This window comes from Hipposideros armiger, unplaced genomic scaffold (genome assembly GCF_001890085.2).
Source record: "Hipposideros armiger isolate ML-2016 unplaced genomic scaffold, ASM189008v1 scaffold_34, whole genome shotgun sequence".
NCBI lineage: Eukaryota > Metazoa > Chordata > Mammalia > Chiroptera > Hipposideridae > Hipposideros > Hipposideros armiger.
In genome coordinates, this window is record NW_017731384.1 from 4,052,357 (window position 1) to 4,079,487 (window position 27,131).

At 44.1% G+C, this 27,131-nt stretch overlaps 1 protein-coding gene across 2 annotated transcripts in view; it reads right to left on the minus strand.

Moving 5' to 3' along the window:
* The window catches only part of PRKCA (protein kinase C alpha), a 375,771-nt gene that overhangs the window by 204,651 nt on the left and 143,989 nt on the right, over nt 1-27,131 (minus strand). For both annotated transcript variants that reach the window (XM_019637708.1, XM_019637709.1), the window contains one exon: nt 14,709-14,791. In XM_019637708.1, coding sequence (XP_019493253.1) covers nt 14,709-14,791 — 83 coding nt within the window. The remainder of the gene's footprint in view (nt 1-14,708; nt 14,792-27,131) is intronic.

Sequence of the window (27,131 nt, forward strand, 5' to 3'; positions counted from 1 at the left end):
TACTTGTGTCTGAACACAATCCCAAACTGGAACACTTAGTGTGTATCTAAGTCTAGACTTCGGCAACAACAGCTTTGCCATCACACTGTTGAGCAAAGAAGAATTCTCTTCAGGGAGGTATGCTCCATTCAGATCACATTCTGGGAGAAACACAGCACTTTGTCATGTTTCAATAGAACTGTACGGATGAGTCTAGAGAGGGGCACAAATACTTCAGTAAGAATTTTAGATCGTTTCGAAAATTGTACTGCTCCAACAAGATTAAATCCAGAAAAGTAAACTAAGTCAAGCCACTTAAAACTCAAATTATCATCACATGACTTCAATTTCTTAGGGTTCCTTCCAGTTCCTGCTCCCCCACACACAAATCCTGTCATAGCACTAATCATAGTGATAACTTTATATTAAGCTTTTGCACCTAGCTTCATATAAGCATTTTCCCAAGTCGTTATAATCATCATTTTTAATGCCTGCACACATTTGATCACACGGGTGTATCACAATTCACTTAACAACTCCTTACTGATCAATAAGAATGTGAGTAGAGCTGATGGCTGCAGGGAGGAAATTAAGGAAACAGGACACTGCTCCCACGCCAATAGGCAGCCATACCGTAATTTTCAATGTTAAGATCCTATTAGATATAAATGAATTCCAAGGTTTTAAATTCAACACTTATCCCACTTATCCTATGGCTAACATTCAGAATCTGGTGGATAATTACATAGGCGTTCTAAATAAGATTGATCATATACATTTTTAAATGAACTTCATGGAGCACACATCCTTCACATTAAGATGATAAAAAACATACTTCCCTGGGGTGGGTGGGAGGTGGGAGGGGGAGACACATTCAATCACGTAGCAGGTCTTAGGCTTAACTGGCATGGCCATTTTATTACCACATAGTATGACATTATAATCATAGAAAAGGAAAAATCTCTATCTATCATAGGACATTTTCTTTTATATTACTGGAAGGAAACAAACAAAACCCTATACGATCTTTCATCTCTCTTGTGAAAGTAATATGCATTCATTCATCCAGCCAACAAATATTGAGCCCTTACTACGTGCCAGTTCTAAGTTAAACAGAAGAGGAAGAGTGCGTCCCTGCTCTCGTGGTGCTTCATGCTGGTGGAAGAAACAGACAATAATCAAGTAACAAATACAGAGTATGGTGCCAGGGGGTGATAAGGGCTGGGAAGCACATGAAGGCGGAAAGACTAATAACAATGAGGGGAGGGTATGATCCAAAGAGGCCTCTCGAAAGAGCTGTCACGTGAGCAGAGACTTGAGTGACGTGAATGAGCATCTGGAATGAGCCGCCTGCAGAAGAACCCATCACTCCAAAGCCCTGAGGTGCACATGGGCTTGGCACTCTGGTCAGTGAGGTGGACAGGAGCCAATCACAATCACGACGGGCCTTGCTGCCCAAGGTAAGAAGCTCATATTTTATTCTAATGGTCAAGGAAAGTCACTGAAGGGTTTAGATGGAGCAATGCAATGATCTGATTTGCCTGACACGTGCAAAATAGCAGAGTGCTGAGTAGAGGGCTGCAGGAGACAAGAACAGAGCTGAGGGGCACGTCAGGAGGCCACACAGCACACTGTGTGTTTTCAGAGGGGATTCTGCTCGACTCTCCCATCATTTGGCTCCTGGATGAGCAGGGAAGTTTGCTATGTGAGAATATGACCTAATCTAAACACACATCTCCAAACCAACGGTGGGCATGTGGACTTGCAGAGAAGGTCTGTTTCATTTATGTATGCAGCCTCTTTTTAAATTTCCGACTCTCCATTTTTCTTCCCCCTTCTAGTTTCGTACACTAAGTGACTCTAAGTCACAGATGTGTCATGAAAAACGTGATTAAAATGAATTACCTTAATGTTGGTGCGTCAGTCAAACTTAGCAAATGCTAAAGACAGCAGCCCTGCCTTGCTCATTTTAAGACCTGCTGAGTGAACTCCTCTTCTTTCTCAAGCTCCCCTGGTCTTTTGTGTTTAATTTTAGTAATGGGAGAATGACCTGTTTAAGAACAAATGAGTCATGATACAGCTAAATATCTAGAAACCTAAACTCACCCTCCTCCATGGAGAATATCATTTCCAAGTATGAAATGCTCATGTTTTAAACATTCCTACCCCATGTTAATGCTGCAAAGCCTCCTGCCTTGAAAGAGAGACGGGGAGGGCCGGGCTAGGGGCTTGCAAATTGCGGAGAGCAAGCAACATGCAAACTGGCTTCTGAAAGATATTTGTCTTAGGTAGGTTTTATGACATGACAAAAAAACCAAACAACAAAAAAACCTTGCCTGTTATAAAACAGTTATATAATCCATGCATTTCAAAATCTAGTGTTTCATGTAGCAATCTTGTAACAATATAAATTTCTCATGAGCATGAACAGATTGAGTTCTGAATAGCGATGATTTTTGCATCGATTATTTATCCTGGCACATTAGGCATGTAATAGACAGGCACCTAGAAAAGCAGTGGTCAGACTGGAAAAAAATCAAAGGCTACTGGCTCCTAAGGTAGTATCCTTAGCTCTGTCATCTCTCTTCCTCTTGAACTGCAATTTGTTATAAACCTCTCCAGATTCACTGCAGAATTAGCAATTACTCCAAGGAATATAAATCTAAACTATGCCGTTGACAAAACAAGCATTTCCTTTGAATAGGCTGGTTTTCTTCCCCCAGCGACATGTAAGCAAAAAATGTTCACCAGGTGAAAACACAGTTAGCAAGCATGTTCACTGGGCATCCTGCATCGTTTTGTTAGGCTTACACATCTGCAAACACTGAAGAATCCCTCAAGAAGGAAAAATATAAAAAAAAAAGAAAATTCACTTCCTAAAGACTGCAACTTACAACGAGGAAATGGCTGGTATTGATTCTGAGAGAATCTCATGAACATTTTACGGGTATCTTATTTAAACCGAGGAAATTATTTACATTTTATTCGGGGAGCAGCGATTTCACTTTTTCATTCATTCACTCTTTCAGCAGACATTAATGATCACCAACTATAAGTCAGAAATTGTACTAGGCATTAGAGCTAGAGATGAGTAAGACTAAGGGGGAAGAAAATATTACAACAGGACTCAAATGCGTCTTCTTGCAGTAACTGTTGCATTAATGGCCTGAGTGACTCACCTGCCAGGCCTCACACTGTGTATCACCACCCTGGGGTGGTCAGCACTGTGTGTCCACCTGACTGCACCATGGGGTGCCCAGACATCTGGTCAAATATTATTCTGGTGGGGTAAGATTAACGTTTAAATCAGTAGACTGAATGAAGAAGATTGCTCTCCCTAATGAAAGCCTAACTAGAACATTCTTCCTGCCTGGTGGCCTTGGAACGGGGACAGGGCTTTTCCTGCCCTTGGACTCCAGCTGAAACACTGCTCTTGTCGCGTCTGGAGCCTGCCGGCCTTCCGACCAGAAGCACACTGTCGGCTCTCCTGGGTCTCCGGCTTGCTGACTCACCCTACAGATCTCTGGACTTGTCAGCCTCCATAGTCGCATGAGCCAATTCCTTATCATAAGTCTGTGTAATAAATACACAAACACACATAGCCTAGGGGTTCTGTTTCTCTGGAGAACCCCAACTGATCCACCTTCACAGAGACTCTGGGCTCCACCATGTGGCTTCTGCTTTGACCAATGGGACATCAGGAAACATGATACCCGTCAAAGCTGGTTAAGTATGTGAAAATTGAAGCTTGCCCTCTTGGAAAACAAGACCACCATGTACAAAACCTGTGCTGCCCTCAAGGCATCCTGGCCAACAGCCCCAGTGAACAGCCAGTGGGGTCATCTGTGGGACCCTGCAGACACCCTCAGAAAGTGTTAAGCAGGAGAGTAGCATGATCACATACATATGATGTATACAGCAACTGGGGTACCCCTAGGTGGCCATATGAAGAAGCAACAGTCCATACTCAATAAGGCCAATTCACAGGACATGATAAAGCCTTCACTAAGGTGGGGCTATGAAGATGGAGAGACAGCGGCAGGCCCCACAGAGCTTAGTGGCCTCTTAGATGTGGGCGGCAAAGGAGACAGAGACAACCAAGCTACTCGCGAGGCTTCTGGACGGGGGGACCGTGTAGAGACGATAACTTGGTATTCTTCCAATGTAGGCTGGGATGGCAGGAGCGAGCCTTCATTGGCTCGGGGAATGGAGGAGGATGTAAGGGTGAGGAAGCACAGAACAGTGATATGCATCTCAGTCCTGACAGCCTTGACATCGAGAACTTGAGCACTCCTTCCATGCCAAGGATATCATCGGGAAAACACCATCCTAATGGCAATGACAGTTATCATGACAATGACATTCTTCTTAGAGAGTGGCTTGTCCTTTCGGTATACCAGTCTCAAAATAGATGTCTGGGGTATATGTTGGATTATAAAAGTAGAAATGTTGAATGACTAGAACAATTGACCTTCCCACTGCCCATCGCATCTCTTGCTGTTACTAGGCCTTATGATTGTTTGCTCACAGCCTCTGGAACAGCCACATAACATAAGCAGCCGTCAGAAGGCACTCCCCCATTTGCTCCATCTCTCTTAGCCACTACTGGAGGCCTATACAGAATTCTTAGTAAGTGGGTTCATTGGATTGTTAGGGTTGTTTCTGGCTCTTGGTCTCACTGTAAATAAATAAATGTCACAGTGATAATGCTAGCTAGAAAACCCTCAATAAACTTTCCTCCTTCTCCTAGCCCCTAGGAAACGAACTTCTTTTTGCCCAGACTCTTCCTGAAGTCTCCTGCCAGAAATTCATTAAGCAGGAGGAACAGAAAACAGAGCCAAGGTGAGGAAGGTACCAGCTAACTGAATGGGACTCCGACTTTATGTTCTAAAAAAATGACTCACTAAATTCCAGGAATAAGCCTCTGGCAAGAGCCAAAAAGCTATCTGGGCCGCTTTCAGCTTGAGGCGAAGCCATGTGAGACAAATCTTTCCAGAAACCCAGCGTCCTGGAAAGTCCTACCTTCCACCTTCTCGAGGAGAATCCAAACCAAGTGTCCAAACTGTCCCGGCTCTCACCTGGTCCCATCAGCCCTGCAGGCTCTAGTCTAAACTAGTACACATTGTTGGTCTTCCTTGTGAATGCTTTCACTGTATTTTAGGAACTTATCATTTCAGGTTTCTCTTGCCATTTTAAGATTTCTCCTAGTCACGTGACCACAGACTCTGTCCACAAAAATGGAGACTTCACATGTGGAAAAACTGGCCCTCATGTTGGCTCTGCTTGTCACCCACATGGTACCAGGGAAAGAGAACAGGCTTGGAGGTGGAGAGACCTGCTTTAAAGTTTAATGCACCCTTTACTGCTGGTCCCCAGCAAGTCACTTAACCACCCCTGAGCCTTGATTTTCACATTTGTACGATGGGAATACTACCACCATATGCCTAGTGCATTTATGTATGTTATCAATGGAAGTATAACAACTATCTGAATAAATAACATTTATTCATGTGGATGACTTCCCACTAAAGATAAGCTGTTTGAAGACAAGGACCATGTTGGGTTTTTTTTTAGCTTTTATATCTCACAGCACCTGGCACATAATAAATACTCAAGAAACATTTAATAACATATAACGAATAAATGTAAGGTAAGTGCCAGGCATAAGGGATGCTGAGTATACATCAGATAATATCAAAAAGATGCTGTGACTTGTGGAGGATGTTTAGCTTCAGACTTCCAATGATTGGAGCTCCAGTGGCAGTGCCCAGGCAGCATTTCCAGCAAGTTCTCAGGTACAGGTTAACTGGATTGCTTGTACATCATGAACTCTGATATTACTAAGTTACTGGTAGAGGTCAGCAAAAATCAATAAGGAAATCATCATATCAATTTCTGATCCCAACCAGTCAAAAGCTATTGCCCAGGGCCAGCCGAGTGGCATGTTGGTTAGGAGTTGGCTTGGGATGCCAGCTCTGAGCAGCAGGGCCCCAGTTCAGATCCCACATGAGGGCCAGTGACGCTGCACCCTCTACATCTAAGATTGTGAACAACAGCTCGACCTGGAGCTGGGCTGCTATGAGTCGCCGGCGACGGCGTAGGCTGCAGTGGGGCTGGCTGGCAGCAGGTATGAGATTTCGTGAGCTGCCGTTAGCTGCCATGAGCCACCGTGAGCAGCCATCCAATGGCTGGCGTGCGACTGCCTCACCCTGGAAGAGTGCAATGATCACAATACCAACATGGGCCAGTGAAGCCACATCCTCCACAACTAGACTGAAGAACAAAAGGACAGCAACTTGTCTGTTCTCCTCCCCCAATTCCCCAATAAAATCTTTAAAAAAAAATAGTTAAGATGGTAAATTTTTTTTTTTTAAAGCTATTGCCCAGGTCCACCATTTTTTAAAAACTAAACTCCAAAAAGTTAAGACAATGGTTTGAAATGGTTACTGTAAAAAGTAGGACAGTCCATCAGTTATGGCTCCCCCAACCCTTGCCAGATGCTGTAATAATGATGCTGATGAAACACCCATGCCTACGTGTTGGCGAAGTTCAGTAATAGTTCCATGTGTAGCTGAAAGTATTCAAGTAATTGAAGTGCAGATAAACACAACTGGTGATCAAATCGGGTTATCATCCACTCATTCTCTTTGGTTCAACAAATATTTTTCAAGCACCCATTCTGTGCCTGGCTATGTACTAGGCTCTTGGTTTTCAAAGAAAACCAAGAAAAGGCACATGATCTTCCCATAAAGAATTCACTGTGTAGGCATAATCATCAAGCATTGCAACAATTAAAAGAAACTAAACAAACAGGTATTAACTAAAAGTGCTCCTGAGAGGCTATACAATGATTCCTATGTGTGCTCCATGTTTCACACACACAAATCTCTTTCAAACCTGATGTCACAGTTTATATGGGTAACTTTTACAAGAAAATCACTCTTTCTACCTTATCCTCTTACCTCCTTGTGGACCAAAACAGTACTACCCACCTTCATCGCACCCCCTTTTCAGATCAGGCTCCGCTGGATATTGGCTGCTTCCCCAAACAATCTTACCATACTCTCAAAGGCTGAAAAGTTGCCAAGCGTAGAGATTTTGACAAGAATGTGCTACTGGTCTTCTAAACCATTTTAAGAATGGAGTTCCAAAGATGTTCAAGCAGGGCCGGCCGACGGGCGCGTTGGTTAAGAACTGGCTTCAGATGCCAGAGGGCCCGGTTCGGATCCCACATATGAGGGCCAGTGACACTGCCCTCTACAGCTAAGATGCTGAGCAACAGCTTGACCTGGAGCTGGGCTGCCATGAGTCACCGGCGACGGTATAGGCTGCAGCCCCTGTGGCAGTGGGTTGCCATGGGCTACCGTGTGTAGCCAGCAGCCAGCGTGAGCGGCCAGCAGCCGCAGTGAGCGGCCGTCCAGAAGCCGGCGACTGATCTACCTCACCCGGGAAGAGCGCAATGATGGTGCCAGCTTGTGCCAGTGAAGCGACATCCTCCACAACTAGACTGAAGAACAAAACAACAGCTACTTGTCTGTCCCCCTTTCCCCGATTCCCCAATAAAATCTTAAAAAAAAAAAAGATGTTCAAGCAGTGGCACTTAAACCATTGGATGAAGCTGAAAAGCCCCCCAGGGTCCCTTGAACATAGACATTGGGTGCACTGGTTAAACTATGAGGCACTCTGTCATTACCCAGTGACACACACTCCTCTCTTCTCACCGGCCAAAACTTGGTAGGTGGAGAGAATGGACATTCCAACGCCCAGCTGTCTCCTGTAGTTCATCAGAGCTACAGGTGAGGGCGCAGGTCTCTGAGGCTATTTTTAATTCCCAGCTAAATTAATTTGGTGCAAAAGCAGCAGAAGCCCCTCCCTTGTAGGAAATACTCTGTAACCGTGAATCTGGTACATAGGCAAGTCTACCCACTGAGGAGCAGAATTAGTATGGGAGCTTTTTGTTGGGCTTGTTTCCCTGAAATCACTTCTTGTTGAGGGTTCTCAGGGCAGCACAGCATGTGAGGCGGTGCCTGTGGGCGAGTGCAGGGCTGGTTCCAGGACCCAGTAAAGGCTCCCCCAGAGGTTTACCGAGTTGGGAGCCCACCAGGACGCTCAGGACACTGCGGGATCTCTTGCAGGTGTTTGTTCTACAGGGCCTCTTGCAAATACACGTCACCTGAGTTTATGTGCCCCCGGATAGCAGCATTTGGCAAGAGATGTAACTCCCTCAAGCCAGCAGGAGACACATGAAAATACTGGTCTACTTGTTTGTCAAAGAAAATTGTGAAAAGAACTGCAATCCATCTTAACATGTCATTACCTTTGGGAAGCCTTCCTATACTCTTCCTTTAGATGTTCTCTCTCCCCGCCACTGAATAGCATTCTATTTCTTCCCCATGTATGCAGCTATCACATGCAATCTAACGGTGGGATTAGTTGCACGCTTGGCTCATTGTGGTGATTTCAGAGAACATATTGGGAGGGCAGGAACCGAACCATCTTCACCTTCATGTCTTCACAGCATGAAGCCCTCAATAAATATTTAGTGATGGAGTGGAATTTAGGGCCAAAACAACTTTAAAGACCACTAAATTCAACCTCCATATTTAGAAAAAGAGAGAGAGAGAGAGAGAGAGAGAGAGAGAGAGAGAGAGAGAGACAGACAGACAGACAGACAGACAGACAGACAGACAGACAGACAGACAGACAAACCAGGGTCCAGAAAGGTTTTCAGTGACCTGGCTGGACGGTATTCCCAGTCCCCACTCCAGGACGCCTCACCTCCTTCTGAACTTCCAATGCCACTTTTTAGCACCTGTGCCTTTTAAAAATCTCACTTCACTGTGTCGGTTCAGGAATAGAAAAACCTTTTGGGTATAACTGGGTTTGCTCACAAAATTGTCTTATTTCCATATTAAATGTAAAAGCACACTTTGAGAACACAGGAGATGAACTAATTTATTTCTAGATGTGTTTTAAATGTTTTGAGTTTTGTTATAAATGAAGCTTTGAAATGTTGAATTTTAAGCAATTTAGCAGCCTTTTTGCTGTTTTTTATTATTATTATTTGATCAGTTTCTAAGACCCCAAAAAGAACTTAATTAAGAACAGAGAATTCTCGAGATTGTCGTCAAGAAAAGAAAGCAATTTTGCTTTCTGGACATGCAGCCCTCCCCCCACCCCCTGGGTCTAGCTTCACACCAGATATTGCTTTCGCTTTGCAGCAATTTGTGCAGTAGGTTCCATTTTGGGTTCTAAGTGTCTCTAGTCAGTGCTCTCTGCTTCGTCAAACGGCTCAGTTTTCTGATCTTCATGGATGTGAAGAAGGACCAGGTCAGAAGCAAGCTTCCCTGCCTTTTAACCAGCTAATTAATTCCTTCATCTGGTAGGCACCAGCTAACTTGTGACAGTCACTGCCTGTATGGACACTGGCTGAATCCCAGGGGAGGTACACGGATGACTTAGGAAGTCATTTTTAAATCACGTGAATTCTGCTCAATTGTATTGCTCCAATGAAACCAGTGCAAAGTCCCACCTGAATAGTTTTTCCCCAGACAGGCCAGGCGCACTGCTGAAAACGTGCAAGGCAAACAGAAAAAGCACGGCTAAACAAAAATGCAAACAAAAACACAGGGGAAGGGCACCTCTAGGTGCATTAAGCCTTCTAATGATCACTCCCTTCCCCTTTCGCTCTCCCAAACATCCATATACCCAATGCACAGAGTAAACATTCCAAAGAAAGTGCTTCAATAGTTGTTTAGCATCTGTGTCACTTTATACACATAAGAGCTTTTTCTCTCCTACAACTTTACAGAATGAAAGGTGGGGTGTGTGTACGTACACACATCATAGCTTTACAAGCAGGACTAAGATTGGTATGATTCTCTGACAGGGCCTCTTTGCAGCTTTTCTCACTTAAGGCACACAGAGAAAAAGAATGGAAGAAAAGAATTTAATGTGCTAATAACTCTCTCCCCCTCCCCCCCAAGGGCCCAAGTATCCTGTTTTCCCTCTAGCTGGCTGGGCTTCATGAACAGACATAATTTGGGGGGAGGGGGAGTGGGGGGACAGGGGAGAAGAACTTCTAAACATGGACCAGTTTTGTCTTATTTCTTTGTCGTCTTATAAAATCTTGGATGTGGGGCAGGGGTGCTGAGGCTGCCCACCTGGAAACACCCATTGTGCCCCAACTCCAAGTGGCTCTGCTTGTTCTGAGAGCCAGGCAGGGGGGCAGCCACCGTCCCTCTGCCCCAGCTTGTGAGTCCTGGCTCCATAGATTCCCGGCGGCAGTGAACGAATTAACTTTAACCCTGGGTTCTTTAAAAGTCTTTCATTTCCCGTGTCTACTGGGTGTGTGCAGGGTTGCACTTGAAGCCTCAGGAATCTTGGCTTTTATCTCCAGATGTGCTGGTGGGGACTGTCTGGCAACAGAACGCTGCTCAGCTGAGGGGTGGGGGTGTGGGGGGGTTGGGACGCTGGCCTGATTTTCAGGGGTCGTTCCCCTGACCTCAGGCGACCTTTTCCTCCCAGGTGCTCTGCACTCCTGCGTCCTTTCAACAGCGCCACTCCTCAGGTCTTGAAGATTATCTCTGTTCAAAAGAATTTTAACTCTGTTCCCATCTGGTTACTGTAAGCGGGGTTGTGCCTTTTTTATTTCCTGGTACTTTTCCTTTCCTTTCGTCGGGGAGATGGCAGAGCAGGTACCATTTCTGTGGATTTTGCAAGGTTTGTCCTTCCCCATCTGCAAATTCGTGGGGTCTGCCGAGCTCAGTGAGGGCATTAGAAAGGCTCACAGGAACTGTGGGTCATAAGCGTTCACCGTGGTATGGAAAAAAAAAATCTTCATTTATAAATTTTAAATTTTCAGGAAAGAAAAATGTTTGGGGTAGTTTATTTCTCTTAAATTATATTTCCTTTTCCCTGGTCCTTCCACTCATTTCACTAGTCTTTCTCATGCCCTTGAGCACTTTTCTAAACATCTGAACAGAACTTTCGATGATGACACCAGGGAGTGGATACCCATGTGCTCCGCTGATGGCACAACTAGACCAGGGACCTCGTTCCCGTTCCTTTAACACCCCTTCCCAGCTCTATAATTCTGTCACTCTAAACTTTTTTTTTTTTAAAGGATAAAACAAGAAAATTCCTACCATCTCAGCTCAGCTCTCTGTCCTGAACCCTTCATGCTTTTCCAGCTACCTCCCTGGGATAGTTCATCTTGTGGGTTTGTATAATCAATAAAATCATCCTGCACACAGATGGAAGACACTTCTCATGCTGCGGCCACTTAGAAAGGCTAGTCATAATGCCTCTTAACGCCAATGACCAAAATTTTCTCCTTGGAAGAGAACATACAATCCTTTGTGAATCAGACAGTCAGAACACACTGATTCTTTGCATCATTTAAATATCTCGTGTGCTTCCTCTCATATTAAAAAAAAAGATTCATGTCTTATCATCTTTACTTTCAAGGGTATTAAAATGTGAGACTCAGTACTTACAGCAAGTCAACACACAATGAGTAGGAACAGAGCTCAGTGGAGCACCAGCTCACAGGTGTGTCTTCTGGTATATTTCACCCCAAGAAGAGAGACCTTTACTCAAGCTTCCTGCTGGCTCTGGGCTCTATGATGATTAAGGGGACCCATAGTAATCACCCAAACAGAATGAAATTTCTGAGTGTGAAAGAGGTTGCTAAAAAATAATTAACAGGCATTAACTGATGTATAGCAGGCGTAAAGCAAGACTTTCAGGTCAACAAGGCACTCTGGTGCAAACTGGGACATATGTGACCTATCTATACGTAAAAAAGCTTCCAGAGAATCCGTAACAAAACCCAGATATGATCCGAGTGCTTACGAAAGTGTTAAATGAGTATCGCACTCTCCTGGTTTCCCTGCCTCTCCCACCCAATCTGCCGCAGCTCCTCACAGCTCTCTCCTGGGCCATAGTCTCTGTTCTCCTCACTCTATACCCTGTGTAGGCAAGATGAGCCTCTCGTAATGCTTAGAACAAACAAAAGCCATATTCATCTCCAGGGCACATCCCACTTCTAACCTCCACTCCTACATTCATACCCAACGTGAGACTTCTCAAACAGAACATGCCCCAAATCAAACCCCTGGTCTACCGGATCTCACGTTCGCAAATGCGCTCTCCCTCCTGTCTCCGTGGCCTAAAGGCACCTGCAGCCACTGGTGTGTCTGGGCCAGAAATTGGGAGTCTTTCTCGGCATCTCCATCTCCCTGATCCCCCAGTGGCCAATGCTGGTTTCGCTCCTCGATGTATTTTTTTAATAATTGTTTTATTTTTCAATTACAGTTGACATACAATATTATATTAGTTTCAGGTGAACAACATAGTGATGAGACATTTATATACCTCACAAAGTGATCACCCCATAAGTCCACTACCAGTCTGACACTATAGTTACTACAGCGATTGACTACATTTCCTGCGCTGTGCTTCACGTCCTGGGGCTCCTTCCTAACTACCACTATGTGCCTCCGAATCCCTTCCCCCTTCTCACCCACCCGTATCTTGAATGAGCCCACTGTCTGTCCCCATCGCCTCCACCTACTCCAAGCGCCCATCTTCTTGCCTTGGAGAGCAGCTGCTGCCGGCTCTCCATTCTTTGATACTTCCCCAACTTCATCTGTTCATTAAGTCACTTCCAATCCAATTCACTTTCTACAAGGCAATCAGAGCAACCTTCATAAGATGCAAATAGGACCCCATCATTCCTAGTGTAAAACCTTTCTCTGTGCCTAAGACTGGGTTCTAATGCTTAGCCAGAATGTGACACCCAGCCATCTCAGGTTCTCCTACACTGAACTCCTCCCCATCAAAGCTTTCCCACTTAATGTTCCCTTTGTCTGAAACAGTCTTCTACAGGGCTGCTTATGTCCCAGCAGGCGCACACACGTGCAAACCAACAGACACAGACAGACACAGACGCACAGACAGACATACACACACACGCGCGCTCACTCCCGTTTACCTGCCTATCTCCTACTTATTCTTCGAGCTTGGTTTAAATGCCATTTCCTTGGGGAAGCCTTCTGACTACCTACAGTAGGACCCTTAGGTGAACGCACTCAGAACACCTGTATCCTCCTCTACTTAGGGGAATTTTAACATCTACTAGGTACATCTATGAAGTACTCAATAAAAGGTATTTAACCAAAAGAATAAAGAGGTGGAAAAGAGGAAGAAAAAGGGGGGGTCAGGCAAAAACTGCTCACACCCCTGTAGCCTGCTGGCACTTTCCCCCATTCTTGATGGGCCGAAATGAGAGGCTGCGGAAGAGGAATAGGAAAGCTAACGTGCGAGATGTGGTGGAGAGAAACGAGCACGGAGAAGGGGTCACCACATGATGCTCCCCTCAACTTTCAGAAAAGCTGGTGCTCTTCATGTGCACCTTTTAAAAAATCTCTAAAATGCCCCAAAATGGAGACGACATCCCAGAAAGAAGGGGAGTATGGAAAGGGTGGGGTGGACGACACTCGGAAGTTGTTTTGTACGTAGGCAAGTCACCCAGCATGTGCAGGCTGAGCTTCCTGGTCCACGAGGACATAAAACAAGATGATCTCTGAGGTCCCCTCTGGCTCTCACGTTCTGAGTCTTTGCAGGATGAAGGTGGCTCAGAGACCTACCTGAGTGGGTGGCACTGTCTCTAGCTGCTTCCTCCTGCCTCTTAACCAAGACGCGGCATGTTCCCACACCCCAAGGTGAAGCTCCACCGGTGAGCTCCTTCATTACACGTGTTCAAGCAACACAAAGCTGAACACGCCGTCTCTCCCGAGCAGGGGCGAGCAGGGGCGGATCCAGCCCTGCCTCCACTGCGAAAGCCACGGTGAAATCCAAGTTTCCTGATGCGCTCAGTGCGACACGTAGGAATCCCTTGAAGCACCTAATTTAAGTATTAGTGACTACAGTGATCCGGAAAGCAATTCAGAAGAGAAACGCCCACTCTTCAGGGCTCCCCAGCATTTTTTTTTTCAGTTAAAATATTACTTTCCATGTAACAGCCCAGGTTTCTTTCCGCCCAATATATTTTAGCTATCAGTACTTCCCATGCCGCCTGACTCCCACTCTCCTTTGCTGATCCTGTTTTTTCGGTGCACGAGGGCTGCCACAGAGATGCCTCTTCACAGTGACAGGCAGAATTAGAACACAAATAAGCAAAATTACGCGTTCACACATGGGCGGCTTCAGGGATCGTGCGCTCAGTGAAACAGATGCTAGATTATTTAAATCAACAGTAGTGTTCATAACACATCATAAAAAGGCAGCGAGGATCTCAGGGAGTGAACTTGAAATTGTTACATTGGACAAAAGCATGACGGGCCCATTAGTTAATAAACCATTAGAAAGAAAATGAAAGGTGATTTACGTTCACTGTAAAATTTGTCAGCATTATCAGGAGCGAATCGCATTATGTGTATAAAAGCTGTTCCTGTAAACTCGGTGGATTTAGTCCATGTGGCCACCCAGAATGAGAGATGGAAGAGTACTAGCTAATAAATTCTCCTCCAACCCCTAAGTGGTACTGCCAGGGCTCAAAAAGACTACAGATCTGTTCATTAGTACAAGCCAAAGTTATACAAGACTAATTGATAAGTCTTCCCATTAATAGTACGGACCCAAACAACAGTTGTACAGGCGTTAAAAAAAAAAGTTAAACTTAGAAAGCCACATTAACATCAAACAATAGTATCCAGACTACTTACATCAGTGTCGGGTCCCTTATCTGCACCCGGACAAGAAAAAGTAACAAATTCATGGCACCTCTTGTGAACCACAAAACAGCAAACTGGTGGAGAGAAAAGAAAGTTAAAATTAGAACAGTCTAGATTTAATACACAAGCTTTGTTTTCCAAACAGGGCTACGTACTGTAAGAAGTCAATTTAATTTCACTACAGACAGAATCTTGTAAACAGCAATCAGAAGGCATTTCATTCGAGACTCGGCAACATTTGGTACTAATTAGACTCATAGATAACAGAATCATAAAATGCCAGCACTGACAGGGCCCAAGGAGACCTCAACTGTAGCTCCTGTTCTCTCAAGTTGTGGGAGAGAGGCCCAGAGGTTGTCAGGTATAAACCAGGAATCAAAATTTAAAGTATTTTGCACTGTCCTACACCAGCACACACATGCTCATATAACTGTTTATACATGTCATACCTTGTGAGTGAAATAAACTACAATGAGTTTATAAAGCATGTAAGTATAAAGACTACAAACAATATATGGGTATCCATAAATGTGGGTTGCAGAACTTCCTTAGCAAAATTCTGAACTTGAGAAACTCATTAAAACACAAACCCAGCCTACAGAAAACATCCCTTTGAAATGAAGAAAGGTTGACGGACACCCTTGCACCTTCCTGTTTCTGCTTGCTTGCCCTTGATGCTGTCACCGACGGTGGGGGGGGGATCTCCCCTCAAATCTACCCAAATCCACTACACAGCATATATTTTCCAGCTCAACATGGTTTTAATATGTAGTCCTGAAGATGAATCAACAAAAGTGTTACAGACACTGATAAGTAATCCCCTCAGAGACTTTAATGGATACAAAACCATGGAGGGTACAAAAAAAAAAAGTGATCTAGTCAGTCCTTCCTTGAAAGCTTGAAGTCTAGCTCCGAAGGGCATAACGTACTATAATGTTCTTTGTTGAATAATAACAACATGCTAAAAAGCAATATACCCTCAGAAATACTGGGTGAGGGCCAGCTGAGTGGCTCAGCTGGTTAAGAGCTCGCTCTAGAGTGTGAGCTTTGAGCAACAGCGGTTCAAGTCCTGGCCTGAGCTGAGCTGCCACTGAGCTGCCAACAGGTGGCAGGATGACTCAGCTAAGGGGAAAAAAAAAAAAGGAATACTGGGTGAGACCCAAGTCTTCATTCACTACAGAGGGAGGCTAGGTCCTCCGGATTCTTGGCCCACGTGCTCTTTTCTCCCACCAATGATGCTGCAACTTCCTGCACGCGTGTCAGCAGACCAGGCCAACGGCAGAGGGCCAGTCATCTCCGTGGGTGGGTGAGGATGGCAGGTTTGCTGAGAGCTGAGATGCCAAGAGGAGAGCAAGTCCTGAGACTAGTACTAAGGGAGTATTTAGAGGGCCTTGAGGGGCCAGTAAGAAACCCTGAATATTTGGATAAGCATTGGCAGCCACGGAAATGTTTGAACACAAGTAACACAAACAAAAGCAGAGCTCTAGAAGGGCAAATGGTGATGACAGGGAGAATTTAATGGAATAAATATGGGCTACTTAGAAGCCTCTCATATTGTCTAGGAGTGAAAGTAATTGCCCATCATCATTCAGTCTGCTAAGAAATGCAAGTAATAGATGCCAGAGAAATTGCAGAAAATGACGGAACTTGCCAACTGACTACAGAAACCATTTACTGAGCATCCTGATGTGTATCATTGTGATGGGTCCTTTCACACGCATTATATAATTGAATCCTCATAATACTACTTGATAAATATGTTTTATGGAAGGAAAGGACAGATGGATAGACCAACAGGCAAACAAGGGTCTTGCTTAAGGTCACCACCCTGCTATGTAGCACAAACGGAATTCATACTAAGGTTTGCTTGACTCCACAACACCCCTCCCCGCGTCCACCATAGCCATCGACAGGAGCAGAGAAGGTGAGAGAGATGGTACCAAGATTTAGCACACAGGCGACAGGAAAATGGGCACATGTCAAAAGGAATTATATATATCTAACTAGCATATATATAAAGATATATATGAAGCCCAAAGGACGAAGATGTAGGATGGCATGTCAAGTAAGCAAGGTAAGAGATGACTGGTATCTTTTTAAATAGTTTCATCTTAAACTATTAAAAACTAGTGGTCATAATACAAAGTCACCATAAAAGTCCATCTTTTTAAAAAGAAAATGCAGGTTTGGCATGGAGCAAGCAGAGCTGGACAGGCGAGGGAACCATCCATAGGAACGTGACAGCTGAAGATCCATGAAAGAGCCTCCCTTTAGAAGCAGAGATGCCCTGAGCGAGGGGCTCCAGCTCGCTGCCTGCCACACCTACCCACCGTGCACAGTCGGGACAGGAGCAGGTGGGTGTGGAGTCACAGAGAAAAGAGCCCCCAGGCTGCCCGGGCAGCACCAACCCCTGCAACAGGCAGCACTTAGCTCCTGTGAGTCCTCAGATCAGGCCTTCCCACCGTGTGTCTGCTAAAAGCATCTCCACTGCCATGCTCTCTAAGGGGGCATAATAAAGCAGCACTGTGATGGCACAAATTAATCTCATCTGCCTCCCTCTCCCCAGGCGCAGGCCTCTTTCATTCACCGGAATTAGACGGATAAACTGCTATTGGAAAAGGGTCACAAGAGTATTATTGTCTCATCGTAGTTCATGTGGTTTTGAAGGGAAAAGAAACATTCTCAGTCCCTGCTTAATATCGTTCAAACATTTGGGGTCTTTCATCTCCCTTTTTTTTTTTCGTTTTTAAACCCATCTCTACATTTATTAAGAAAACCCACATTTATCAAGTCCCTCTGGAAGGAGTGTTTGTTTTTGTTAGCTGTCCTGTCTATTCCCATTTACCCATCAATGCAATTATGTCTCCCCCTAAAAGCATTTTTATTATATGCCTCAAAAAAAAAACCACATCTCATATCCAGTTTTATCCTAAGAAGAACCAGGCCCTCAATGCTCAGTATGACTTACAAGGCAGCAAAAGGTCCTACCCACCCCGAAATACCTCCTCCCCACCCCAACATACTTCCTCCCCACCTGCCTTAGCAGTCAGTCCCCTACCTTACATGAAAGTCTCAGGTCTAGAAGTGCCTGGATCTACCCAACAAGAGGTGGGGAGAAGGGTCATGTGCTTCCATACCCATACATACGAGTTACCTAAATGATAAAGATACTACGAGGGTCTCTTTAAAGACTTAAGATTCAGAGCCAATAATCTTCAAAGGAAGAAGAAACAGGATGTGCCCTGCCTCGGTGGCTGATTAAGGAGGGAAAGCTGGGTTAGCCCTCTGCTGCCCTCAGCCTCCAGTGAGGGACGCAGGGAAGAGGAGCTGGCACTGACTCCTGCATTTGACTGGGAAAGGCTGTCCCAGAAAACGGAGTGAGGGCCAGAAATTCCAAAATCACTCATGGCTGGCCTTGACCTTTGGTTTCACGTTCCAAACTAAATTGGTTAATGCGTATTTTGTAAGACAATATGATGCAAACATTTGAGAAGTCTTGCTAGGGTAGCTGAATGATGAAAACTCTGCCTCAATAACAAGAGAATGAAAGCACTGGGGTTGACCTGAGGATGGACGGCACAGACTTTCCTCAGGCCGAAAATCAGGAGCTACTGTTCTTATCCTTTTTGTTTGGAACTTTCAAGGTCTTCATCTCACCACGTTATGTGGAGAAAGGGGAATTGGGGGTGGGGAAGGAAGGGGATAAGGTGGTAGCTGTCATAGAATAGGCTTCCGATAAATAGTTGCTGCCCTTGGCTAGCAGGAAGACAACGTTAAGACGGCAGCCACTCAGTTGGAAGGAGTGCAGACGTGTGTCATGGCAGATTCCTTCTGCTCCATGCTTTGTCCCTTGGCCCTTGAACAAGCCTTTGCTTAAGCAAGCACAGGCTGGCCCATAAGACTCTGAGAGGGTGCCTCATGTTCAAAGACTTTGGGGCCCCTCTTCTTGTATAACCAAATGAGAGGTTTTAAAACAGGAAGCTGTCCAGCAGCTTAAAGGCACAAAGCAAATCTTCATTGAATTATTTTCTATGCACAAAACTGCTTTCCCCTAATCCTCTGTGTGACACGCTTCTGCGGCCCAACAGTGATAGATGACACGTGAAATACACAAATCACACTAAGAAAATGACAAAAATAATAGACCCCAGGCTTGGAATAATAACACTTCTTAATGTTACCTGGCTTGAAAATTGAAAACGCTCCATCTACTGATCCATACTGCATGCTAACCTTATGTATGAAAGTAAACTAAATGGAAATTAAGGAGAGTTTCTGCCATCTGTCAAAAGTATGTTTCAGAGACAGAACACATAACAGTCACCTATGTTTGGCTCAAGAATTCATAAAAATTAAAAAAAAAATCGCTGTGTTGTGATGCTGCCATGTTAATGGTGGTTCTCAATCATGCTCATTAAAGAGAACAAAACACAGCAAGGGTTGGGCCGAAAGCCAAACACTCGGTGTGGAAGACAACATTCCCTTCTGACACTGTACCCGCTGCCCCCCCTGCCCCCCATGAATTCGATAAGAGCTGATTTAACTATAATGAGTCTAGGCCCATTAGACACACCTGGGTGACCTGAGACTGCTTGGTTTCTCTGCCAAATGTCATCATCATGCAAATGAATAACTTGGGACTCTTGATGCTGGACAATGTTTCAAGTGATCCTGGGCAAATGGTAAGCCTAGAGGCATTTTCCATATTCCATTTATGCATAGAGCTTTACTTAAAAAAAAAAAAGAACATGGTGAACTGATGCTATATGGAATCAGCTGCAGCTAAGACCTCTTGCTCACCAATTCAAATACCTCCTTAGGAAAGCCACCAACACTGGTCACATACAAATCAAGTAGATGCAGCAATGGGTCCCACACAGGAGCAAGTGTAAGCGTGATTACTCACCACTCCATACGCACTAGGAAGGCTGATATCAAAGGAAACAAAAGAACAAGCGATGGCAAGAAGAGGAGAAATTGGAACCCTTGAACATTGTCGGTGAGAATGGTATAGTTGCTGTGGAAAATAGTATGCCTAGTTCTCACAAAATTAAACATAGAACTACCATATGACCCAGCAATTCCACTTGAGACACTTTGTCACGTAATCTGCATGTGTAATGGGATTACCCCTATTTACGCTTGACGTGGACTGAGGTGTTTACAGAGGGGGAAAAATGCATACTTATGTGTCATTTTCCACCTCTCTTTAAAAAATTATTTCCTTTCACCTTCAAGTCTCAAGTCCAAATCATTTCAAATTCAGGTCACAGTCACGTGAAATGGAACATATAATATTCCCCCCTTCCCTTATCTGCAGTTTCAGCTACCTGCAGCCAACCATGGTCTGAAAATATTAAATGAAAAATTCCAGAAATAAATAACTCCTAAGTTTTAAATTGCACACTGCTCTGAGTTAGTGTGATGAAATCTTGCGCTGCTCTAGCTCGCTTGGATGCAAATCATCCCCTTGTCCAGCTGTATATGTCCACTGCCCGGTAGTCACTTAGCAGCCGTCTGGGTTATGTCAACTGTCATGGTATCACAGTGTTTGTTTAAGCAACCCTTATTTTACTTGATAATGGCCCAAAGCACGAGAGTAATGATGCTGGAATTTGGACATGCCGAAGAGAAGCCGTAAAGTGCTTCCTTTAAGTGAACAGGTGAAAGTTCTGGACTTAATGAGGCATTTTATGATCTCACATCACCTCAGGAAGGGTGAGTACAGTACACTGAGATATTCTAAGAGACAGACCGCATTCACATAACTTTATCACAGTTTATTATTATAATTGTTCATTTTAGTTATTTTTGTTAATCTCTTACTGTACCTAGTTTATAAGAAACTTTATCATAGGTATGTATGGTACAAAAAAAATGATACACCAGAGGTGCTAAAAAAAATGTATACAGAGGACACTTTGGTCAACGTTGCTCAAGCAGTAGTTCGCTGTAATCAGAAGTGTCTGGATGCTGATGGTCACCACTTTGAGCACCTCTTGTAATGGCAGAAGTCAAATGTGACGTATTCATCTTTTGTTATCAATATATGTTGAGTATTACAATTTTAATAGTTTTTTTCCTCTCTTAAAATGTGTATACATTTTTTTGGCACCCACTGTATATAGGGTTTGGTACTCGCTGAGGTTTCAGGCATCCACTGGGGAGTCCTGGGATGTATCACCGTGGAAAAGGGGGGACCACTGTATACAAAAAATTCCCTGTTATCCAAAATTAATGGTGTAAAAGCCATTATGTAACAAATCCTGAATTCAAGAAAGAACCTACTAAATAGTTCAACTTTGTTTAGAACAGAAGACTGGTAGCTGAGCTTCCGAGAGTTCCTTTTTTAAATACACAAATGGTTGCCATCATATGAGATGGTTTTAATTAAATTCTGCTTAGCTGGAAGGGATTAATGAAAGGTAACGTCACATCAGAACACAATGAAATGAAAATCTCTAAGGCAAGTGAACTGCTTCCAACTTTGTAGGGAAAGTAATGAAAAATTGAGCTTATATTATATTTGCATGTTAAAAGAAAATTATTGGTTTCGGGTGTGTAACAATGAAATCAGTCTTCTCATGGGATACACGTTAAAGTTGTATGAAAACAAATCAAATAAATGTGCTTTCTCACATATTAGAAGGAGTGCCATTCTCCTGGCAGCACGCTGCTTCTGCTTCTAAGCATTTGTGCACACACTCCCCATAAACCCCTTAAAAAACCCCAGCGTTTCCATTTCTGACCAGGCACCACCTTCCTCCCCCTCCCCAGGAGAACCGCCTTGAACCTTTGCTTCCACATCCTTTTCTCTAATGTCACCAAGTCCTACTGATGCTTCCTTTCGGCATTCCTCTCTGGTTAGAGTTGAGATATATTTTCAAGAAAGAGCTGAGGGGCTGAATATAAGGCGTAAATGAAAAGGGAGTCAACGATGGCTCCTAGGTTAGGAGCCAGAGCAACTGGGCAAATCGTGTCACCATCCTGGAAACAAGATGGGAGCGTGAAGCTGAAACAGAGCACAGGAGACTAAAGGAGAGCGAAAGCAAGGAAGCAGATCTCTGTGTGGGCACGGCACTCGCCACTGCTTTTCAGTTACGGGAACCATCAAATGCCATTTAAACATTTCATTTTCTTCATATATACCCATACCTTCATAGATCTGACATAACAACATTCCTGAATACATACAATCATATCATACTTTTTTTATTGTCTATGCCAGTTTGAACTGAACTTTTTGTACTTGCAATGGAAAGAATCCTAAATGAAACGGGAGAATTGGCAGGTTGTGAGAAATGGAGGGGGAGGCCAAGAGGGAAGAAAGACTGAACTTGGCATCGGGGACTCGCAACCTGGGTGAACTGTCCACAGGAATTATACAGGCTGAAGAGGGAGAAAGTATTCTTTGTGATGTTTAAAGAGGGGTTTCCGTTTTAGACAGGTGAGTACAATGTGCTGGTGGGTCTCTGAGACAGATGTGTCGGGCAAGCAAGGGGGACGTCAGGGTTAGAGGTCAACAGACAGCAGAGCAGGTTTTCAGAGGCCTCTACATGGCTGACAGAGGAAGGCAAGATGGTGCATGAGGACGCTAGGCAGGAGGGATCCTGGGGACACCCACCCTGTGGCGGATGCTGGAGAGGAAGAGGCAGGCTGGGAGGTGCGAGGTCACAGACTCAGGAGGGATCGAGAGCCGGGAGGGAAGGTTGGGGGACACGGAATTTTAAGCTTTGATGATTACTGGCCCCAAAGCCACACTTGGAAGGACGCAGATGATGACAGCAGCAGATATGCCAACAGGTAATTGCTAGACTATCTCCCTTCTTTGCTTATTTCAACTTATTCCCATCTTCTTCAACTCAGAATTGAAATGGAATTGATTTTTCTGATACTAATATACAATAGCATCATCTTAGTATCTTCAGTAACTGTAGTATAAAGGCCTATGTGTTTTATGGAACCCCCCCCCCAAGGTCTTTAAGGTACATGTAGACAGATCATGCAAACGTGTTTGAAGGGAAATCCTAAGGTTTGATTTTTAAGCTCAGATCCTGCAGTGTTTTTGCACTGATTTCAAAAATCATCCAAAGCACCCGACTTTTAAGTTCCAAAGGGCATGAAGCCATTGTAACTTGGCAGCACGAGCTCCATATATGAACAGTCCGGTGTGCGCTTTGGGTTTCCTCATTTCAACCCTAACAAAAATGTCACACACGTTCTACACAGGGGTGTGTCAAGCCCATAACACCAGACTTCTCTCTGCAAAATAAAGACTTCATTTTTTTTAAGAGCAGTTTTAGGATCACAGCAAAATTGCATGGAAGGTACAGAAATCTCTGTACCCACGTATACCCCCTGTCCCCACACATGCACAGCCTCCCCCACTGTCCACACACTCACCAGAGGGGTCCATTTGTCACAACCGATGAACCTACACAGACCCACCGTAATCAGCCCAAGTCCACAGTTTACATCACTCTCACTGCATTATTTTTAAGTCTTTTATTTTTCAGCCTGGAATGACTTGAACTGGGGTTTGTGAGAGACGTGCGAGGAGTTAAGGAGGTTGAACCGGGCCCTAGAACCGTAGCCCTAGCCTTCTCTCCCCGCCTTCCAGTCTAACCCTCCTGACTCCACTGGAACAGGGCTTGTTTCTGTGCTCCCAGGTAACCCATGACTAAGATCACAGGTCTCCCCGCAGCCTGAACACCTGAGATCGTACTCTCCTCTTCCCGCAAACACATGCCACTTGTCTAACAGCACCTTGAATCTTCCCAAGAGTGGCAGGCCAGGGAAACTGCAGCTCCACAATTCTGGGAGGATGGAGGGGGTTAAGAATATTTAGGAACCATGCTTCAATGCTCACTTAATGCAAATGAAGAATGAACTCCTACAGTGTAGATGAAACCTCCAGCTTCTAACTTAATTCCATCTAGCCCGTGGCACAGGTACTCGGCAGGGATAAGCCAATTTCCTACTAGGGCTGTAAAACGCTACACACTGGGACTACGTGTCAGGGGAAATGTGCTGGAGACTACACGCAGCAACGTCACTGAGGGTCTCTGTTTTTGCTTTATTCTGTCTCTATAATTAAATACGTGTGTGCTTTTCTAAGTGCGTTTATGCATCTTTCTGTGTAAGTCTTTGGGGAACGTCATTGCTTCTTTTATTCATTTATTCAGCAAATATTTACCGAGCACCTACTATACACTCATACTCTGCAAGGAAGAAAGGTAAGGGGGGGTGGAGCCCAGACAGTTTCTGCCCTTAGGGAGCTCAGAATCTAGTTAAGGAGAAAAACATGTAAAGGAGTAGCTATCTCTCCCATCTTTCCTATTCCTGTCCTCCGCCCCCCTTTATCTCCCACTTTTTTCTCTTTTAATTACTAATGCAAAAACCAGAGTATATTTTGTAATATTATTAAATAGCTTTATCTTTCTCTTTCTTAATGTTAATAGTAACAAAGTATAACATGCTATATTTATGCATCTTTACAAAATCACATAAGTGAAATTACCTGTCTGCAATTTGCTTTAACAGACTTCAGAGAAAAGGTGGAAAGAGGGTAGATGCAACAAAATTGGTAAAAGTCAACAGTTATTAAAGCTGCAAGGTGGGTATCGATCTTTATTATTAACTATTCTCACTATGGGTTTTTACAAATGTGGTCCAACTCTTTCTCCCTCCATTGGTCAGAGGCCATTGAGAAATTATCATGTCGATAGTGACAAAGAGTTGGTCAGAAACACCTGAGCAGAGACTTGAAAAATAAGTTTCTTTTCTATGTAGTATGTTAACAAGTTCCACAATTCTTTCATATGATAGAATTTATGATCTTGCAATATTTGTTGTTCTAGCTAGTCTCTGAAACACATTCAGTGTAAGTTATTAATTCTACACAGCTCTCCTATCCAGAATTACCAAATGAAAATGTCATCTGATTATTTCAAGAATTAAATACTGTAATGGGTTGAACTGCATTCTCCGCCCCGAAATGTATATGTTGAAGTCCTAACCCCCACTACCTCAGAACATGAAATTCTTGGAAATAGGGTTGTTGCAGATGTAATTAGTTAAGATGAGGTCATACTGACATAGAAGGGTCTCTAATCCACTATGACTAGTGTCCTTAGAACATGAGGAAATTTGGACAAAGACACATAAGAAGAATGCCCTGTGAACATGAAGGCAGAGATCAGGGTGATGCTTCCACAAGCCAAGGAATGTCACTGATGACCTGCAAACCACAGATTAGGGGGGAGTTGTGGGACAGATTCTCCCTCCCAGCCCTCAGGAGGAACCAGCGCCACCAACGCCTGGACCTCAGACTTCGAGCCTCCAGAACCGTGAGACAATCAGCTCCTCTGGTTTAAGCAACCCAGCTTGTGGGGCTTTGTTATGGCAGCCCTAGCAAACGAATGTTTATAACTAAGGCAGTTCCCAAAAAGCAAAAGATTCAATAAACATTTTAATCAGAGGGGTGTGTGTGCTCAAGGAAACAGTAACACTGTGCTGCTTCAATGGAACCCAGGTTGCTAAGAAGGTAAAAGTCTAAAGCGTCCAGGTAAAGCTTTGTATATAAATCAGCTTAGATGTCAAGTTATCTGAACAGCAGCAAGTATTCTTCCCCTATAGCTCCAAGGGAACGCACTCTGAGCCCATGCAATGTACCTGTATCACCAACGAAGACGGAGGGTACCTTTAAGTCCAAAGCAGCAGTGAGCAATTAAAAAACGAATGAATTAGGGTCTGTTCACAGTTCCAAAGGGAAAAATAAGGGCCCACACAGGTCATGGGTGACTACTCGCAAAAAATTATTTACACCTAAATTGCTTATATGAAATGGAAATTCTGAAATTCAAAAATATCTGGGGCTTCTGTATCGACTCATTTGGTCATGACTATAAATGAGCTTAATAAAATCAGGACTCTGAAAAGGGTTCAGTAGAGGAGTGTAATCAGAAGCCCAAAATTAAAATCGTTGGCTTTTTTTTTTTGTATATGTCCTGCTTAATACACAAGTTGGTATTTGCAATCAAATTTATAACAATGACCATGTTTGTATGATGATTGCTGATTTTGTAAAATATTTTCTAGGTCTTTAGTGGTGAGATAACATAGGTTTCCAAACAAGTTTAAAAACACCCAGAAAACACACGCTTGGGATCCTCAACAGACCAACAGCCAAGAGAAGTAACCTTTAGCATTCACCTTCATGAAGGATGTTACTAATTAAATGGCAGTCAACACCACTGTGAGTCTGATGATAATAGGATCAGAAGACCCCAAGAAGAATCTACTGTAGTGGTTTTCAAACTGGGAGCCTTTTGGGGTATTGGATGGGTAATAAGGTCATGACTCCCCATCTCTATTTTAATCCTAGGCTACAGTTTTATGAAGTCCAAGTTTGATATCCTAGCAGCCTCACGAAGAGTCAACATCCTTAGCATATATTCGTTCAGTCAACAAGCCACTTGATTACAAGCTGAAGGTCAGGGGCTAGGCCAAGAACTGGGTCTATCTTTCTGGAATTCATCATTTCATAATTTAGATCTGATCCAATTTCAAAATAAAGCTGCATGATTTGTCCATTTGGCCACTCTTCACACAAATACCCATGAAGCTCCAAGTAGAAAGCCTGGACGGCCAGCAGCATGTGAGGGCTTCGGGGTTAATAAAGCATGATCCTTAGCAGAGATGGGGGAAGCCACCTGAGTCGAGATAGTGGAGATCCTGAATGCGATTTCTAGAAGGATGGTGTACATGAGTGGTGAGACAGGAAACCAAAAGAGGAGAGAGAGGCCTTAGAGAGAGGCAAGATGACAGCCGGGAGCCCTGAAACCTGAAAGGTGGGAACGTCTCGAGAAGGGCCAAATTTTCAATAGTGTCCCTCTCACAAGAAGTCAGGAGAACGTGACTTGAGGTAAGGCTGTTAGATCAGGGACTGGAGTATCACTGTCATACATGGGCCATGGTTTGGGTAGTGGTAAAAATAGAGAAATAAAATATAGGGGCTGGCAGGAACCTAGCTAGTAAAGAAACTGAGGCAGTGGATGGGAAGCACTCAGTTCAGTTCAATTCTGGTCAACAAATATTTAGAGCAATAAGGACATCCCAGATATGGTGCGAGGCCCTGGTAATGGTCAAGATTAACGAGGCTCTGAGTCTAGTTTGGAAAACAGAGGCACAAACAGATAAGGTCAAGATCATAAAGTTAAGTAGAGCCAGGTCTTCCAGTGTGGGCTGTGAGCACGTAGGGACGGGCTCATCCCGGCCTTCAGTTCACAGGTTTGGGGCGGAAATGAAGCTGTTGCCGAGGCTGAGAAAGGACCAAAGGTCAAGGGACTTTCCCCCAGCAAGTTAGGGCAGTCATGCGAGCGATTCTGCAGTAACATCCACATAAAATTATGA